This window comes from Diabrotica virgifera, chromosome 1, assembly GCF_917563875.1.
Source record: "Diabrotica virgifera virgifera chromosome 1, PGI_DIABVI_V3a".
In the NCBI taxonomy this organism is placed as follows: domain Eukaryota; kingdom Metazoa; phylum Arthropoda; class Insecta; order Coleoptera; family Chrysomelidae; genus Diabrotica; species Diabrotica virgifera.
Window position 1 is genome coordinate 197,240,322 of NC_065443.1, and position 21,472 is coordinate 197,261,793.

At 31.9% G+C, this 21,472-nt stretch overlaps 1 protein-coding gene across 1 annotated transcript in view; it reads right to left on the reverse strand.

Moving 5' to 3' along the window:
* LOC114331881 (SET domain-containing protein SmydA-8-like) overlaps positions 1-21,472 on the reverse strand; it is a 164,690-nt gene that overhangs the window by 13,080 nt on the left and 130,138 nt on the right. The window contains exons 4-5 of the mRNA XM_050646271.1: positions 3,305-3,674; positions 868-1,062 (exon numbers count right to left, since the gene is read on the reverse strand). Of these exons, the coding sequence (XP_050502228.1) occupies positions 868-1,062; positions 3,305-3,674 (565 nt within the window). The remainder of the gene's footprint in view (positions 1-867; positions 1,063-3,304; positions 3,675-21,472) is intronic.

A 21,472-nucleotide genomic window follows, 5' to 3' on the forward strand; every position in this document is an offset into this window, starting at 1 on the left:
TGTCCTTCAGCTTTGTAGAAAAAAACCCTAAAGATCTTCATTAAAATGTAAATTACCTCAGCAGTTAAAAAAGTAAATATTGTGCAAAAATGACCCCTTTTTAATTATTTAAACAATGATCCCCTTATATGAGTTGGATACTTTCTTGAAAATATATTTTGTACTCACCTAAACTTTGATATAAAATTTGTTCCAACCTGTACGAATTTACATTTTGATTTACATGTAATGTAATCTTATTTTACTGGACTACAGTTGGAGCAGGAAATTGGAAACTGTAAAACATTCGCGGGAATTTTACACGGGAACATTTCGTTCACGGGAAAACTTTTAAGAACTATTCGGCAGCAAATATTCCTTGGGGATTACTTGTCCGGAATTTTTTGTAGGAATATATTGTGTTCAAAAAAATTTGTGGGGATCATTTGACCGGAATTTTTTGTGGGGATTTTTTGTCCGGTGATTATTTGTATGGGATTATTTGTGAGGATTATTTGTGATGACTTCTTGTCTGCGATTTTTTGTCCAGAAATAATTTGTGTGGATTTTTTGTTCGGGATTATTCGTCCGAACCCCAAAAAAAGTAGGTACTACGACTTTTAGTGTCGGAAAGTATGCAAAATATATTCATTGTATACATTGACTAGGTCACTAGGTAATGCTAAATTTGCTAAACGGAAAACGAAATATTGGCGTTACGAATTATACCGTTACCAATGGGTATAGTTACGAAATACGAACTGTCAATGTTACAAAGTGTTGTCGTTATGAACTGACGGCGTTACACTGTCGCGTTACGAGATGTCATGGAACCACAGTAAAAATACAAAAAACATGTATACATCAGCATTATACCTAACAACTTACCTGTAACGTATAAGCATAACTTAAAGTAACTGGATATCCATTTTCAATTTTCGTAGAAGCCCTAACTGTTAATCTATAATTTGCCTCTTCGTCGCAATGGTTAGTATTAGGTACGCAGTCGTGAGACATAAGGAATGCTGTAGGATATAGTCCTCGGATATTTCTATCTTGATGACCAATTTCAAAGCTGTTTACCTAAGAAAAAATACACGTTAAACAGTCACAAGAAGTTAATAGTATCGTTTGCGGTAACGATCCTGTACTTGTCCAGGATTACTTCGCATGCGCACTTTAAATTAAGTAAAGATAAACTATGTATCAATCAAAATACTTTATTTAGGAAAAATACGAAATTCGGAATGAAGAACAGATATTCCACATGACAGAAGATACAGAAGACAGAAGAAGAAGCTTTCGCTATCATGATCGCTAACGTCAGATAGTTCTGATATGGTAAGGAGGAAGTTAATGCAATTTTGCTTCTTTGTATGTTCACAAAGAGGAGATGCATTAAATAAACTTTTTGCCACAGATATTTGAAATTTAAAGATATATTAAATTTTTATTTTAGAATCTTTAAGAAATTGTATGATATCATTAATAGTTTTGGTGTTTAGTAGCTTAGTAGTAGGTGTGAAATATTCAGCGGTAAACATACATGCTGCTCTTGAAGTCTAGCAATTAGTGCTTTCGTATGGTCTTTATTCGTAAGTGTATGGATTCCTCGAAGTTTGTACAAACTTCAACCAAATAGTTTCCCATTTCTTTCTTAAATTTTTATGCAATTCTGGAATGTAATCGCTGGAGATTGTTAAATTTACTATTTCATTTAAAGTTGCTGAATTCTTTGCCATTTCATCCACTATCTCATCTTCTTTGATTCCGGCATGCCCTTTTACCCAGATAAAGACCAAGTCATTGCTATTATATTTAAATCGAGCAATTGTCTTTTTAATATGGCTAATATAGCATAATAACTCATTGTTATGTTTTTTGGTTATTGGTTGTGATATTGTCTAAAGAGAAGATAAAGAACCTGATAGTATAACCGTGTCTCCGAAGTTCTGTTCAACCGCGTAAGTTAGAGCTATTTCAATAGCATAAAGTTCGGCAGTGAAGATAGATGTAAATTTAGGTACCTAGTCTAAAAGAATTACCCCTTTTTATATTAGAAACATAATACACTATTACATGTTTTGGAACCATCTGTATAAATGCATTTAAAATTAGTAAATTTAGATAAAATTAATTTTATAATTTTATTGTTTTGGCATGGTAAGTTTCTGTATGTAGGTTTTATGATCTTTGGGAAGATTGCGATTTCCTCAATAAAAAGGTTATATTATATGGGTAATATTTTGTTTAATGTTAATGCTAAAGTTGTTAGTTTCAACAATATAATAATTTTGTTCGTTTTGAAAATGTATTCTAGAGCGAAACTTTTGAGAAAATAGCGGATCCCGCTTACCAAAAAAGTTGATTAATAGCAAGCTGAAAATTTGTTAATAGCTTAACGGTGCTTAGTCGGTCAAACATTGATGTACGGCAACAATGGAACAGGGAAAGTTTTAATTGTGGAACAGGTTACAAGTTTCGAACGTCAGACTACGAAAACGTCCCCTGTATTTTGTCGGACAGAACTTCCAATTGATTTGTTACCTTTTCATTAAACACTCATGCAAAAATCAGACTACTTTTCACTAATATAATTCCTGTCATTTGACATGTTCTACGTGTCGGACTTATTAAAATGCCCAACATATTTGTCAGACAAACATTTTTTCATATATTATATAAATTTTGCTATTGAATAAACTTAAAAATAATTTGCTAGTTTTTACAATCATAAACTTGTCAGGATGACACGTTCCACAATTAAAATCACGTTAAACAATTAACACTTCCCCTATTCCAGTGTTCCCATATATCAAAGTTTGTCCGATGGACACCGTTAAGCTATTAACTAGTTTTCAGCTAGCTGTTAATCAACTTTTTTTGGTAAAGCGCGGGATCCAGACCTAAAAGCATAAACATTTCAAGATCGCCTGTAAAAGAGAATAAAGAGCAAAAATTGAATACACTGTTAGTGTTAACGAAAGACACGGGAACTCAAATAAAAGATATGGGATATGGAACGGGGAATAAAGGAAATAAAATGAGAACTAAAATAATTTAGAGAGGTAGTTCAACTAATTAAACAGGAATAGATTACCCTAAGAAATAATTAGAAAAGGGTAGTTAAAGAAAATATACTGATTCACAGAAAATAAGATAAAAAGATAAATTAAATGGTTGGAAAATGACAAAAGAGAAAATAACGTAGTTTTATATGGCCTCAAAATTGATATCGACGATACAAATACTCCGAAGAAAGAGGCAATCTTAAACAAAGTACTTTAAATATTTCGCAAAACAAACCGATACTCCTTTATCTTACCTCTAAAATCCCACACATAGTATGGATTTCTTCTTCAGTAAAGCAGTTCAGTCCCCAATCTTTAATAATAGTATCAACAACTTTTCTCTGATTAGTATCCCAAATTTCCGGGATATTTCTTCTTAAATCATTATGATGTTCCATATCCAGGAGCAGGTCATAGGATTTTGGATCAGTTTTTTTGAGCAAAAGGCATCTGAATGGTGCTAGAGCACATAATCGACTCCTTATCTTGGAAAAATCATTGTAGTCCAAAAAGTTTGATGATTGAGTTTCTCTAAGGATGGCACATTCAACTTCAGTATGGCCCAGTCTCTTGTTAAGCCCGGAACATTTTTGGGAGCATAAGGGCCAATTGCAGGATTTGCATCTGAAATTAAATAAAAAAATATTCATATTGTTCTGTAACTTATTATTTATGTAATATCAACTTCAAAAAAATTTTTCTCATTAATTTTAAATACAACACGCTGTATTTTATGTCACTATCGAAAAGTACCATTCCATATTTCAATTTTTATTTGAACAAGAGCTGTCGAAAAAAAAAATCATTTTAAGACGGCTGATTCTTTCATAATATATTGTTCGCTATGCTTCCTCGAACACCGTACCGGCCATCTGGCTACTGATACAGGTTTAGGTCTGGATCCCGCGTATGAAAAAAAAGTTGATTAATAGCAAGCTGAAAATTTGTTAATAGCTTAAGGGTGTCTAGTCGGACAAACTTTGATATATGGAAGCACTGAAACAGGGGAAGTTTTAATTGTGGAACAGGTTAAAAATTTGGAACGGCCAGACCACGAAAACGGCACATGTATTTTGTCCGACAGAACAGACTTAAACTCTCCGAACAGAGATTAAACTCTCATGCAAAAATCAAACTGCTATTTATCACCAAATGGGCGTTTTAATGAGTGGAACATGTAGAATATGTCAAATGACAGGAATTATGACAGGTGATAAATAGCAGTATGATTTTTGCATGGGAGTTTAAACTCTGTTCGGAGAGTTTAAGTCTGTTCTGTCGGACAAAATAAATGTGCCGTTTTCATGGTCTGACCGTTCCAAATTGTTAACTTGTTCCACAATTAAGACTGCCCCTGTTCCAGTGTTTCCATATATCAATGTTTATCCAAATAGACACCCTTAAACTATTTCGCCAGGCATTCCTGTGGTTTAAAAAGTAATGACAAAAAAATTTTTCGCCCTAAAATAATTTAAATTCAATTTACAGGGTGATTGATGAGTGTGATAAAGCTCAGTAGATCCGCTATAGTAATAGATAGCAATAAAAGTTAATACAAAAATCGTGGCCAACTTTCAGCTTCACATTACGAAATTAGTTAGATTGTTACAGGGTGTTCGATAACATAGTGGCAGACCAAACTTATGTTTTTTTAAATGGAACACCCTATATTTTATTTTATATTCGAAATCTTCTTAACTTCCCCATCACCAGAATATAAAGACTTGTTATGTTATATAGGGCTTTTACAAAGTTAATACCAATTTTTTATGAAAATCGTAACAAGTTCAGCTCCCTGTATAAATAAAAAAAAGCACAACAGCGATGGTTTATTGGTGCCATATTTTTTTGTTGTGAACATTTTTAAGAAATGTTGATTTCTTTATATCGAATACAGGGTGAGTCAAAACGCAAGTACATTCTTTTCTCAGAAGTTTTAAATGGAACACCCTGTATTTTATATTACTATCGAAAAATATCATTACCGTACTTTAATTTTTGTATAATATTCCCTCTGTCTAAATTTGTCAGTTTTCGAGGTATTTTCATTTTTCAGAGCAAGTTAAGGCTGATTCTCATTATAACGCAAGGCAAGTGCTCGGCATGTAGGGGAGTGCATTTAGATTTTCACTTCGGAAAAAATCAAACACGATAAAACTTTTTGTAATTTCATTAAGAAATGTTTAATAAACAACATATCAAAAAGTTCTACTCGAGAAGTGGGTGCTTCATTTTTTATTAAACAAATGAACAGCGAAGTTAGATGTTTTTTTAAATAACTCCGGAAATATAATTAAAAAAAAAACTGACATGACCATTGAAAAACTCAGAAAATTTTACAAAAAAAAACCTTATATAAAGATTTTTCTAAAATTAAATCTCTAGCTTCTGTAATTTTTTATTTATAACGCTAAGTCACCCTTCTCACACACATCGGTGCACTGTAAACTAGCGTTGAAAGAAGTGCACGGTTAAGATTTGTTAATGTAATTCTTTAACTAATTGATCAAAAGAAATTTTACAAATTGGACATAAAAGAAGATGAAATAAGCTATCTTATGGTTGTAATAAAAAGAAATAAAATGTATGGACATAAGTACCGTGTGGGCGGAAATTGAGCCTTACATGAATTTTGTCTAAAAATGATTTAAAAATGTGTAACTAATACAATTTTACTTATAAAACTCTCAAATTTGGACAACTTACCTCTTAACCATTTTACTAAACGATGTTTCGTTCAAAAAAAATCTCAAAAATTTAATTCAAATAATACGATGTCTCAAAAAGTTTAATTTTTGAAAACTTCGTAGTTTTACAGAATTCCCACCACTTTAAGACGGTATTACTCAAGTTTGAATAAATATAATACAATTTTTTTAATACAATAAATATAATACAATTTTTTTGCTATTTTTTTAAAGATTGGGATGAAATCTTTAAAAAACACTGAATTATTTTAGTTTAAAAATGAAATAAACAATTTCTTTTTGAGAAAACTAAGAAAGATAACAAAAATGTAATACAAAAACCGAAAATTACCAGCTGAAAAAATGTATATACAGAGTGATCAAAACTTTTTTCTGTAAAACTTACCTAAAATACATTTAATAATAAGCTTCAACAATAATAAATGTTCAACAAAAAAAAATTTTTTTAGCTCTTATACAGTATGTCTGCGTAACTTGGAACCTATTGATAACTTTTTTAATATTAGTTTTACGAAAAAAAGTTATTCTTTATAAAATACTCTGTATCATATATAACATGAGATGCAACCATCAAATATCAAATTTTTTAATTTTGTACGAGGTATGTCCAAAAATATGAATTTCGCTCAAGAGTAAAGTACCTTTATATTTCACAATATCGAAAAATTTTATAAAGAAAAGTTGTTTGTAATTAAAAACGATGTTCCAATATGTAATTATATCCTTCTAATCGAAAATTTGTTTTTTTTTTAAATATTCTTTCTAATACATCTTAATTTTTAATATTATTGTGAAAATTATTTGTTTATCTTTTTTTTAAGAATGAAATTCCATATTTGTCTGATTGTATTCTACTTGTTTTTCATTTAAATATCCGCCATTTTGGATCCGCCATTTTCAATTTAAATTTTTAATCTTTAATTCATATTCAACAACCTGTTAAAAATAAAGACAATAAATGTTTTAGAAAAATGTTCTTTTTTATGTTCTTTTTAGAAAATCCGCATTTTGGATCCGCCATTTTATAGTTTATAATGTTAACATTTAAGTTAGGTTTATCAAAGCTCTCAAAAATAAATATATGTAGAAATAAATACATTTTGTAAAGAAATTATGATTTTACAACTATTTTTTAAGTTATACGCCATTTTGGATCTGCCATTTTATAATTTATAATCAAAATTTGATTCAGGTTCAGCAACCTCTCAAAAATATCAACATTTATGTAAACAAACACGTTTTATAAAAAAAATTCAGATTTTACAACTACTTTTTAAGGATTTTTAGAAAAAAATCCGCCATTTTGAATCCGCCATTTTGAATTTGCAAATTTTAATGTCAGATTCGGGTTCAGCATAATCAAAACTAAATTAAAAACATTTTTTATCAAAATAAAATGTTGAATTCACCCATATTCTTAACATTATTTATACAAAAAAATTGTTATTGTTTAAACAATTAATAAACAATTAGCGGCGAAATTTATGAGTAGAACTTTTTACTTTAACATATTTATAAACTAACAAAAAAGTTTTAGAAAAATATAACCTTGTTTGATTTTTTCCGAAACATTGTATCTTTTCGTTCTAATTGCACTCCCCTAATGGGCAAGGCATCGGCTCGGCAAGATACATTTTACATAAAATCTTATGCACTGCACGGGATGTAATTCACACTATGCGTGCCAGGCATGCGACGTTCTTTTCGAAACAATCTTTGCCGAGCACGTGCCTTGACGGTTCCTTGCACGTCAATGAGAATCAGCCTTTATTAATTAGGGTGTTCTATTTAAAATTACTGTGAAAATAATGTACTTGCGTTTTGACTCACCCTGTTTTTATTTATTAAGCGCAACAGGCCTTGTAGGCCTAGGGCTAAAATGTTTACATTTCTGATTACATAAATAATATAACAAATAACTTAATATAACTTACATAACTTATAAAACTTATAAATTTTATTTAAACCCTCACCCTGTATTCGATATAAAGAAAATTAGCAATATCAACCATTTTTATAAATTTTGACAATCAACAAAAAATATGGCACCAATAAGCCATTGCTGTTTTACTTATTTTTATTTATACAGGGAGCTGAACTTATTACGATTTCCATAGAACGTTGGTTGTAACTTTGTAAATACCCTGTATAACATAACAAACCTTTATATTTTTGTGATGGGGAAGTTAAGAAGATTTCGAGTATAAAATAAAATATGGGGTGTTCCATTTAAAAAAACAAAATTTGGTCTGCCACTATGTTATCGAACACCCTGTAAGATTCTAACTAATTTTGTAATGTGAAGCGCAAAGTTAGCTACAATTTTTGTTATTAACTTTTATTGCTACCTATCTATTACTATAGCGGATCTACTAAGCTTTTTCACACTAATCAATCACCCTGATTCTGTGTTTACCTGTACAGGTGTGCTGCGCAGTAATGAACGCAACCTGTATCAGCAGCCAGATGGCCGGTACGGGGTACGGTGTTCGAGGAAGCATAGGGAACAATATATGAAAGAATCAGCCGTCTTAAAATGGTTTCTCGAAAACGTTGCTAGCTCTTAGACCAATAATTCTTCTACCGATTGGTGATTTATCTCTTGCTATTTTGACCACACGTGTCTCCCCCATTCTGGTTATGTGGTTGTTAAATTCTCATTTTCTATTTAGTATCCATTCGTTTATACACTGTACGTTACATTGTCTTCTGATATCTTCACTCCTCTTTCGATCTCGCAGTGTAATTCCTGTAATTCTTCTCAGTACTCTCATCTCTGCTGTTTCCAGTAGTCTTTGTGTTGTGGCTGAATCGGGTCTTGTTTCTGATGCATATGTCATTATTGGTCTTACACTGGCTTTATAAATTCTTGACTTCATCTCAGTGTTAATATGTCGGTTTCGCCATATAGTGTTATTAAGCCATCCTGCCAGTCTATTAATTTGCTCTTTGTACTTGATTTCTCATTTCTTTATCCAGGTCTCCGTAACTTGACAATGTAATTCCAAGGTTTTTTATTTCCATTACTTGGTCAAATACTGATACCATCAATTTCTATTTTACATCTGATTGATTCTTTACTGATTACTATTGTTTTGGTTTTCTGAGATGAAATTGTCATATTGAATTCTTTTGCTCTTATGTTAAATCTGTGGACTAATCTTCATAGACGTAACCAGGATGATCCTAAGAGGGGGTTACAACTACTGGAAAGGGGGAGGTTACAACTACTGGAAGGTCTCTGAGGGGTATGGCGTATAGAGATCAAAGTCCATCCCAATGGGGGATATAACCCCCAACACCCCCCCTGGTTACGCCTATGCTAATCTTTGCAGACTATCTTAATCTTGGGCTATCAATATTGCGTCATCTGCGTAGCAGAGTATTTTTACTTCTTTGTTTCCCATTCTATATCCTCGTTTTTTGTTGACTTTTTTGATGATTTCATCTATGATTAAATTGAAGAGCATTGAACTCAATGAGTCCTAGTCCTATGCTCCTATGAGTCCAAAACTCTGCCTGTAGTTTTGTTTGGAGTGATCGAGTAGCTCGACAGAAGTCCCAAAGCCCGGATAAAGAAGGAGGGGGTCTACAGCCATGTTAGCACCCTACTGATAGATTTTAAAACCATACAGCTCATAGAAACAGGAAACAGGATTATGCTTCGGAACAGGAATCGTTTTCGTAACGGAAGAAACTTTTAATAAATTGAAAAAAAAAAAATATTTTTTCTTCAAACGTCAAATAATGATGACATTACTTATCTAGCTTGATCCTGTCAAAGTTTGATGTCTCCGCCGGCAGCAGTTTTTTTTTCCCATTTCTTTACGGGCGGAGGGAAAAATGTTGTCATGGCAACAATATGAAACATGTCACAAAGCAACAATACAAATGTCATTAACAACAATTAAACCATAGAGGTATATATTAACATAGAGGGAGCCTACCTTCCGCGCTTCCTGACGACAAGATCTCATGGACTGGTTTGCTGCATCTCTTTCTAACACATTGTATCGAAAATCTATGATGACATTTAGTGTGAATATAGGCACGGAAGCGGAGGACAACTGTAGCAGCTTTACTATGCGTAAGAGTGAAACAGCACTAATCCAAATAAAAAAGATGGTGTCGTCACTTCGCTCTGAATGACACTCTCTCTATGCTAATATATAACTCTATGAATTAAACATCATTTTTATTTATAGTAATATTAAAAGTACAATTAGTTAATGAGGCATTTTCAAAATTGAAACCGTGCAAAAATGTTCCCGACTCTTGATACGCATTGGTAATTCTTGATGATACTGATGGTCGAGCACAACTTTCAGCAATCATTCCCGATGTTGGCGAATCATGACTTAATTATTTTAATTTCTAACATCTAGACGACTTTGATAGTTGTCACAGTTAATTTCGAGTAAAAATAGCATATGAATTGTACTATTTATGGTTGAAAATTGCTACGTTTGAAGAAAAAATAGTATACTTTATTCGGCAAAGAAGCGACTTTTCTTGACTTGCCCTCTATTACGCGCCTCACTTCGTTCGGCGCGTAATATCGGGCGCGTCAAGAAAAGTCATGCTTCTCCGCCTCATAAAGTAATATATACTATTAAATCAGATGCTTGGGCTGGGCTTTATTTAGATACAATTACAAACCTAAATATCAGGACAACAGAAATGTATATGGAGCTAAGAGTTAATTTCGTAGGAACTGTACGAAAACATTCATTCTATGCTCAAATTTATTGTGTAGATGGCGTAGACAGTGAGACATGTATTATATTCCATTACAAGAGAACGGCAGTTCTCGCCAGTGGCGCACGTCCACACTCCCCTACACGCGACACTATATATACACGAAATTTTCGATTTTCTAAATCTGACTGAATTGAAAATTGGGCCAACTTCCATCTTAATGTTCAGGAAAAGACTCACCCATTCATATGTCAACCATCCATTTTGGTCCACGGGTGTGGATTTTACGGCCCTTCCTATTTAAGGTCTGTTTTTCGTTCTCATATCCAAAACTCCCAAAAACTTCGAAAATTTAACTCCGACCTTTGCGGCTTCTGATAGTACTGATCATTACCTTTCTAACCCATATCTAATTTTGAAAATCGGTTATACCATTCAAAAGTTACCGAGCTCAGAAATATGACTCAATTTCTATTTAAAAAAGGGAAAATGTTTGTCCATATGTATGTATGTGGAAAAGTTAAACCGATCTAAATTTTTTTTTCTGTGTTTGAAGACGGGATCAGGGCCGATTCAGAACCGATGTAGTTTGTGACTTTTGACCACCCATAAGCCAGCTATAGGACTTGGTAGGTACAAAACGGCATATTTTTTGGGGGTATATATCTTCGGCTCAAGAAGAGACAGGAGAACCGCAAATACACCAAATCAATATTATTGAGTTAAGCTTTCAAATGGTGTCTAAGCCGCCAGGATCAGACATAAACACTCAGTATAGCCGAAAAACTGAAGAAATAAACTTTGAAAATTTTGGTTTTTCGACAATAACTCAAAATTTCAACCTACGAATTGCGCCAATAACTGAGCGTTTGTAGAAGGACTCTAATCGAATCTAACGGTGTATACCTCATATCCGGGAAAATTCGAATTTTTAAGTTATAAGCTTCATAAGTATAATCAAATCTATTTCTTATGGGAAAACGGTTTTTCAAGTTTAATAATTCCTGTAATAGCTTCAGTTATCATACTTGACCTTAGATTCATCAGATACTACTTGTCAATACGTTTCAAAATCATGTTTAGTGATCAAAATCCCGTTTAGAAGTTATTAAGCTACAAAAGTATAATCCAATTAACGATTATTCCCTAAATGGTTTATGTAGTTGTAGTGGTTACGACGCTAAATTTGATCTGGCAACGGGTAATTTGAGTTCATTTACCGGCCATTTCAATTTTTTTGAAGTTATACTTCTTTACGCGCGATATTAGGGTGAATTTTTATATGTTAAAACCTACGATCCCGGCGCATGCGCATTATAACTTTGTTCTTATTGGATGTTCAAATGACATGTCAAAAATTATCCAATATGGCAGCTGTAGCGCAGCTGTGGTTTGGACGGTTGACGGTTTGGTTATGTATGGTTGTTGCGTTTTAAAATTTGTGGGAGGAGAAACAACAAAGGTTAGTTAATAGTTATACTGCCTTTTTAAATAGTTTTCATATTATATTTTCGAAGTTATGCTTCAAAATGTTTTAATTTATGTATGTATCTGTCCAGAAAAGGTGTGGAAAGAATATATTAGTGTTTTTAAATATATTTTTCTACAAACGTGTTAAAAATGCAATTTTTAGGACTCCATAGGAGCGTTAAAAATGCTACTTTAAGGCACTAGTGCTTTAAAATTTTTAAGGCACTGCAGTTAAAAGTGAATTGTCAAATTGTGAAACGTCAAAATATTTACATTTCATTTATTAACATTAATATTAATAATACAACTTGCGCAATTTGAAAAAGGTGGTTTAAAAGGTTTTTTATTATAATTTTGTGTCTTTGGATTTGTCTTCCTTGGGCGTAAAATAATAAAACATCTATTTTTATATTTCACTTGTCACCGTGATGTATAATTATGTATATCTGAAAGGTAAGTAGCGTGCGGCTTGATGGCCTTGTTGGTAGAGCATTGGACCAGAGATAAAAAAATCGCGAGATTGCGGGTTCAAATCCCGGATGATTCATATTTTTTTCTTTTTTTCTTTTTTTCTTTTTTTTTTAATATTTGGCATTGTTAAGTTTTGGTTCATTTTTGGTAATTATTGTTAATTTTTTGTATTGTAACTGTTAAGTAGGTATATTTATTTCGTTGAAATTATATTATAATAGAAGTATAACTTCTTACATGCGTACAAAGTACACACACATTCTTTTTTTCAATCTATTTCGAATATAAAAAAATCTAGTGTACATTCGATGGACACTAGATCATTTGGGAGATAATGCGACAAAGGCGACTATTTATAAAGCTTAACGTGTAATCGAGAAACATTGCATTTAACTTCATACATTTAATTTATAAATAACTTTGAAAAACTCCTGATACAAGAATAAAAAACCGCTAAACGCCGTAAAAATGAGTGGCCCATACAATATTCCAGCTACAAAAGATCTCTGATATGAATATTACGTGGCGCGAAAATGTATTTTCATTTTGATGCAAAACAAAATTCTAGTTTTATTTTAAAAGATTTTTCCATAATATTTGCTAAATTTGAAGTAAAACGTGCCACAAAAGAGTAAGTTTGATACAGTTTGAATTTTGAAACTCTTTTGTGACGCGTTTACTTCAAATTTAGCCAACATTATGGAAAAATCTTTTAAAACAAAACTAGAATTTTGTTTTGCACCAAAATCAAAATACATTTTCGCGCCACGTAATATTCATATAAGATCTTTTGTAGCTGGAATATTGTATGCGCCACTCATTTTAACGGCGTTTAGCGGTTTTTTATTCTTGTAGTTGTATATTATAACAATATAATTTGTAGTTAAAATCAAGTTAAAATTATCAATATAATAATTATTATTGTTTTTGTTGTTGTTAATAATGTGTATGTTGCCTGATTGATACATGCCTGGTGCTGAAATTAAATCAAACAAAACCTGTATCAATTATTATTCATTTTATTATTTATATCTATCAAATACTATTGACTATTTATACTAATACAGTCAATAGTATTTGTTTATATCTATCATTTAGAAACTATTCTTAAATCTCGACAATATTTTATAATGATTAATTATTGGTCTCTTGCGCCCATATAGAATTTTGGGGGGGGGGGGGGGCAGACCTCAAGATGTTGCACATTACATTTTGTGTAGGTACTTAATTAAGATAACCGATAACCATATCAAAGCATTCAAAGCACCCGAAAAGCTACACCCCTGCCCATGGGTATTGGCGCCCATGATTCTAAACATCATCATCACTCATTAAAGATCATCAACCTTTTCATCGATTGTCATTTATTTCGAACTTCTGTCATGTGTTACATAATATTAATAATATCTACGTCATACGTCTTTGGTTTGTATCATGTTTAGTGAGCTGTCAGCTGTAATTAAAATGAAATAAAATAGAAGAGTTTAAGGGCCGGTTGTTCGAACGCTAATCAGAAATGATCATTATCAAATATTTAATTACTGTCACCAACTGTCAATGTCAACTTTGTTTGGGTTGCTGAAAACATAATTATGGATTACAATTATGAAATTAGTTAATCAATTATGTTAATAATTGTTATGTTAATTGATTAACTAATCTCATAATTATAATAATCAATTATGTTTTCAGCAACCCAATCAAAGTTGACATTGACAGTTGGTGACAGTAATTCAATATTTGATAGTGATCATTGTTGATTAGCGTTCGAACAACCGGCCCTTAAACTAGTGTTTTATTAGATTATCCAGTCATTATAAAAATAAAACACATTATTTGTAAACAAAATACAAAATAATAAATTACTACTAATACTTAATGCCTGGTTGCGCCAACTAAAATCATAAATCTTATAAGATTTGTCGGTGCAGGTGCAACCAGGGCCCTGATTCTAAATCAAATTTCGACACTAAACAAGTCGCTTTCAATATGGCGACGGTTGAAATGCGATTGTGCGAGCCTTGTGGATTTTAGTTGAACTAACGAAGTGACGTCATGAAATAGCGACTATCGAAATTAATAGCGACTTTAAAAAGGGTGTTGATATTATAATTTCGACTGTCGAAATTATTTGACACGGAGATGAATGAATGGCCAAAAGCGAGGTTAGGTTTAGTTTAGATGTGTTTTGTTTATTTCTTGCAAGGAAAACTAAAGCAAAAGGTATTATAATATAGCTGGGTTGAATTGAAATTTGCTTGTTTTGAGGAATTAGATAGAATAGTATTAAATTAGAAATATAATAATTGAGAATGTCCACAACATGAATCATCAACTCAATGAAAGATGTAAGGTAATAATCTGGGAAAATTAGTAAAAAACAAGAAAAATTAATTACCAGCTATTTTATTGCTGGACATGCTGAAATCAAATCTTAAGATTTCCTATATTAGTAATATAGCTGTGCAAAGTCCACAGAAAGTGTGCTATTTTGTTTATAAACAAATTAGCGCTCCGAAATCTTTTTTTTATTATTGCTCTATAACTCCGAAAATTTTAACTTTAAACCAAAACACTCACATAAAAATTGACAGTAATTTAATTCTGCACATTGATAATTTATTCCAATTTCCTTCGACGGAAATTTTCCTCGGAAAATTCGGGTTTTCCAAACAAAATCTTTAATTTTCAACTAAAATTTGAGGGAAGTAATTATTTATCAATAATTAAATTATTTGGTAACAGTGACATAAATCTTTTTTGTTATAAGTGTCTTGAAGATATGAAAATTTGTATGTACAAAGAAGACCGGAATTAAAAGGTATCTAATGGTTCAAAGATTAAAATCCTGTTGTTTATAACTCTGTCGCAAATGCCGGTCAAATTTGACCGGTTATACCTGGAATCACTCCTCGCAATTCAATTTGTTTTTCTTCGAAAAGGACACAGAAGCCGTGCCCTTTTCAACAGCGTTAACTTAATTTAATTAAATCTAATATTTTCTGAGGGGTTCTATTTGTTTATAAGCCAAAAAATTGTTTCTTTATAACATTCCTAAGACCGCTCAAATGGTCCAATTTCAATCCTGTAAGGTACGTTGAATAGATAGTGCTTTTTTATACGAAAATCATAGTTATTCTGGTGTATCATAATCTTTCTGGTTATTATTTCGACCGAAATTTTTTAATTAGCATTTTAATTATTGCTAAACTATTGGTTAGATTGTCGCCTGTTTCCTGATATACAGAGAGGGGCTAAATTATGGAATAAATTCATTTTCTCTAAAATGGACGATTTTAGAGAAAAATCCCGAAACAGGTCGATTTTTATTTTTAAATTAAATTTCTTGGCATATATTTCAAACTAGTGACGTCATCCATCCGAGCGTGATGACGTAATCGATTATTTTTTTAAATAGGAATAGGGGTTCGTGTTGTAGCTCATTTACAAAGGCGTTCAATTCTCTATTCAGTATTATAAACATTAATATCATTATTTATACAGGGAGGCCAAAAAAATTTTTAAATTAAATTAATTGACGCAAGAAGAAGAATGCATGTAATTTATTTAACTCAAAATATATTCTATTGCTGTCAGAAAATAGAAAAAAATGTTTATTTTGCAAATAAACATTGCTTTTAGCTTAAATTAAATGTTCAAACTGCCAATAGGTAGGAGCATTGATTAATAAGTACGTAGGAGGGAGGCTGTTTGTGATTTAATTTAAGCGAAAAGAAATGTTTATTTGTGAAATAAACCTTTTTTTCTATTTTCTGACAGCAGTACAATGTATTTTGAGTTAAATAAATTACATACATTCTTCTTTTTGCGCCAATTAATTTAATTCAAAAAATTTTTTTGGCAACCCTGTATAAATACCTAATGATATTAATGTTTATATTACTGAATAGAGAATTGAACGCCCTTTCAAATGACCTACCACACGACCCCTATTCCCATTAACAAAATTATCGATTACGTCATCACGCTCAGATGGATGACGTCACTAGTATGAAATATATGCCAAAAAATTGTAATTTAAAAATAAAAATCGACCTCTTTCGGGATTTTGCTCCAAAATCGTCCGTTTTAAAGAAATGAATTTATTCTATAATTTAGCCCCTCTGTATAATCTACTATAATAAATCTTTCATGTCATCAATTATTATTTAATTATTGATAAATAATTAGGTACTTCCCTAAAATTTTAATTGAAAATTGCAGATTTTTTGGGAAAACTCGGATTTTCTGAGTAAAATTTTTTTGAAGGAAATCGGAAAAAAAATAACTTTGTGCAGAACTAAATTAGGGTGAATTTTTATTTGAGTGTTTTTGGCTCAAAGGAAAAAATTTAGGAGTTACAGACCACCAATTGAAAAAAAAGAAGATTTAGGAGTGCTAATTTGTTTATAAATAAAATAACACACTTTCTGCGGACTTGTCATACCCCATATTACTAATATATGCAATCTTAAGATTCGATTTTAGCAATAAAATAGCTGGTAAATAATTTTTCCCAAAAATGGCATTTTTTCGATAATTTTCCCAGACTATTCTCGTTAACAAATTCCAATAAACCGGAGCGCCAACCCAAATTCTGAGCAGTCTCAACATGATAAGGTTAATATCCCCAGTTGTAACTAATATCGAAATGAATAAGAATCGCTATACTCTGCGGCTGTCATGGCGGTGTCGAAATGAAATTGCGACTGTCGAAATGAATTAGAATCAGGCCCCAGGCATCAATATTCTAATAACAATAATTCTGCCGTCCGTTAGCTAAAACATCACTAAGCCACAGAGACCGATTTTGAGATATGAGCAAAAAACGGGGGAAAATTTTCAAGACATTGCTACTTTACAACTATTTATCGTAGAAGTATGTATGTTACTTCGAAAGGAACGTGTTTTAATTCTCTTCCAATTAAATAGAGTTTCAAACAAAATTTACTTATTTTATGGTATAAAAAAACAATAGAAGTGGTTTTAGCTGTGTCATTTATTATTTATTACATATGAAAACCTTTACTAAAACATCGCTAACCGTACTTTAATGACTTTTTAGTTTAGTATTTTGGAACAAATATTTGATACAATTTTTACATAACTAAATTATCAATAATTCCGACACTATAATATCGCTACGGTATTTAATGACGTTATAGTTAAGGTTTTGATTTAATTTTTAAAACAAAACCTTGTCTAAAACATCACTAAAGGTGTTTAATTGTTTATTGGCTAAAATAGTTTACTCCAGTAGCCATTTTTTATATTATATGCTTAACTAAAACATCACTTATTTGATAACCTTTCCTTAATAGCGATGTTTTAGCTAAGTAATAATGCCTTAGGTTTGAAGCAATACAGCAAAATGTCGTTAACCAACAAAATAAAATGGCAAACTTTGGACAAGAAACATTTATTATTATTAAAGAAATGAAGAAGGTAGGTATAAAAACAAAGTAGCAGTCATAGGCAAAATAAAAAATCGAACAAAAAATAAAACTTATCAAATGAATATCAAATTCTTAGATGAAAAGAATGTAATTATTTATGTACTTAATTTCGTAGACTGGTTTAAGAAAAATAACAAAACACATAAGGGATTGAGTGGATATGATGGATAAGATTTTGATGAGACATACAGTAGGAAAAATGAAAGAATACGCATGAACGAACATATAAAACACGCTGTATTTTCCTGTCACCGTGTCACACAAAAATTTTTTTGTGTGACACGGTGACAGGAAAATACAGCGTGTTTTATATGTTCGTTCATGCGTATTCTTTCATTTTTCCTACTGTATTTCGCGTGAATCCGAAAGCACTAATAATATAGTACTTATACTTGTTTCATGAATCAGGAACTAGATTTATTTTTAAATGTCGTATTTTAAAACATTGTTATCCGTCCTCTCCTCCCGTCTCCCAATTATAAAAATTGTTTATCTTTTAATATTATCATTAACAATATTTAAAAGTTATCAACGTTAACATAAATCTAGTTTCATTCCCCTCCTCGTCATCAGTTTTTGTTGGCAATGTTTTCCAAAATGTCAATTTATGTGGCGGTACTATAGGCGTTAATTTGTCAATTGACGTAGTTTTTCGGTTAAGTTCAACGCCTTTTGGAGAAGTGCTAAATGTGAGAATCATACAACTTGGATTTTTTAAATATCTGTCAGTCATAAATTGCAGATATATAAAATCTTCATTAAAATTATTTTTATATAGTAACCCAAATGAATTTCGTTTAAAACAAACATGTTTCATATTTTATGAGTGACCTCTTGGGTTACTTTTTTGTATACGCCTCTCACTTATCAAATTTTGAACATTAACAAAATTTTGTGGTGAAATAGATTTGACAATCACTTTGGAGTTATTTATCGAAGCAACTGCGTCTTCGAAATCGGTAAAGTCATACAGATTACCCTTCTTCTTCATTGCAAGTTCTACCTGATGGTGAACTTGATCAGCGCTCATAAACGTATGATCAGGTAAAATAAGGAAATTTCTTCTGTAGATATTAAGTCACTGTTTACCATATGAACTAATTTAGATAAAATTAGCCAATTCTTATTTTGCGCTATACAATTACCTAACCATATATTAATGTTCTGGATATCGCGATTTTTCATTAAACATACATAGAAGGCGCTCATTATATCTTCTTGTGTCCGTCCAGCTATGCCATCATGCCACAAAACGGTTAACGGTTTTTAATTAGATGTTATTGTTCCCAGTGGAGCAGAAGTTTGATTGTAAGTAATTAAACGTGGGCAAAAGATTATACTTTTAAAGGATTCTAATCTTGGTAGCATTATGATCTTTTCTAAATCTGAAGGTATATAAATTACATTGTCACTTTGAGCCAGATTTTTATGCTTAGTATACAACTCCCTGGCTTGTGTATACTTAAGGCGATGTTTTCGAAATTCGACACAAGGATTGCAATCTACTACAGTATTACAATCATGTGATGTTTGCTTTTTATGTAAAAAGACTCACACATTTCGCACTCCTCATTACCAAGTCGAGTGAATGAAATATTCAAAGTTGTGAGTTGTTTGCGATAAACCTCAGGACATATTTTATTTCCTTCTGGATATTTTGAACAAAAATCTTTGTACATAGAAGTTATATTGATATCGCTCGGTAAATATCGTCTCAATGACGCGTGCTCGCGTCTGTAGTGCACTATGCAGGATTGAATGACAGGGTTGCCAGATGATTTTTTTTTAATTCCCTAGAATTTTTGCCAAAATTTCCCTAGATTTCCCTAACAACTTGACGACCATTTTTACCCTAGAATTCCCTATATATTTTCAATAGGTCTATTCGCGGAGCACATCCTACGCATGCGCATTACAAAACTGGGCGTTGGATAGGTCGAATTCTTCCCTGTGAACAGCAAATGCGCAGGCGTGCTCCCTCTGGGTAAGTTCAGGATGTGCTCTGCGAATAGACCCAGTATTTTTGTATATATGTTACCAGCAAACCCCCGAAATTGGGCAATCCTGGCATTGTACGGAAAATATTGTACACTTCTAGCATTGTACTTCCAAACCGTACAATAATCGAAATGGTCAAAATTAAAAATGATAGAAACGCTGATCGATTCAAATCGATTATTATTGACAAGCGACACAACAAATCAAAAATCGAACATTTATGGTTATCTAATATTTTTATATTTTCTATTTATTTATTAGAGTTGTTCTTTTTCGACTCAAATGTGATAAAATGTTGTGTCCAACTAAATTATAAATAATAATAGTCCAACTATATAAATTGATTCCAGCATCTCGAAGTTTTATGACAACATCATTGTTTATACCATACTAATGGTAGAACCCAATCCCAGATAAATTTCTTCGTGGATTTTATATATGGACAATAATAATAATTTCACCCTACAACCGAGAAACGAGTAACCCTGATAAATTATGGATTTATAACATAACCTTATTGATGTTTGTTTGCCTTTAATACTTTAATAATAACAAATGGGGAATAATCGTAAAAATTGATCTGAATCGATATCTCATATTCAATCGATATCTCAATCTGTCATATTCTTGTCTCCACTTCTAAACTTTGACGCATCGCTGTGATTCCCCGAATTCCCGAATCGCAATTATCGTAATCTGTAATATTCTCTTCACTTCTAAACTTTGACGTATCGCTGTGATTCCCTGAATTTCCGAAGAATACGATTTCCAAGTAGATAATGCAATTTTGTAAAGTTTATAAAATCCAACAATTTTTTTAAAATCATTTTACGAATATTAAGAATTCCCTAGATTTGTCATAGAATTGAATAAAATTCCCTTTTTCCCTAAGCTGGCTCAAAATTCCCTAGGTTTAGGGAAAATTCCCTAGGTCTGGTAACCCTGTTGAATGATTGTTTGTGGTTATTAATTAACTGGCGATCTATACGAGGCGTTTTCTGGTGTTTCCCACGCATGTCGGAATGAATGGGATTTGTAACATCAAGTGACCTCAATATCGCGTCGTTATTTTTTTTAACCCAAGGTAGTCAAAAAAATTTTACACACGTCAATAACATATCCACTTCTTTTCTTCTTAAACGCAAAACATATTTTCGGCTTTCTTTTAGGTTCACTTGTGTATTTTCTTTTCGGAACTGCTACAGCCACTTGAGACATAACAAAAACTCTTCGCTGTTCAAAAGACAAACTCCAAAAATCAGAGTTTAACTGTGCTCTATCTTACTCAGTAAATTGCTCAGTATTCTAATTGCTTTTTAGCTCTCTTCTCTTTAATCCGTTCACCTAGGCCAGTGTCATACTTCTTTCGTTTCTATGGTTGGACATCAAGTTCACTTCTCCCCGTACCAGTGCTTTTCGTTTGCATAGTGTGACTATTTTTGATTTTATTAGTCCAATCTACAGTGTGTTTTCTTGGCTCTTTTTTTTCCCATTTTAAATGCATCTTAGTTCTCGAAAATCTGTCGTAACGCGTCTTTTTTTATGTTTATTTGAGGACAGTGAATTACGGAATGTATGAGATGGTGAAGATTTGGTGAGTGTATCTGTATAAGTAGAAGGC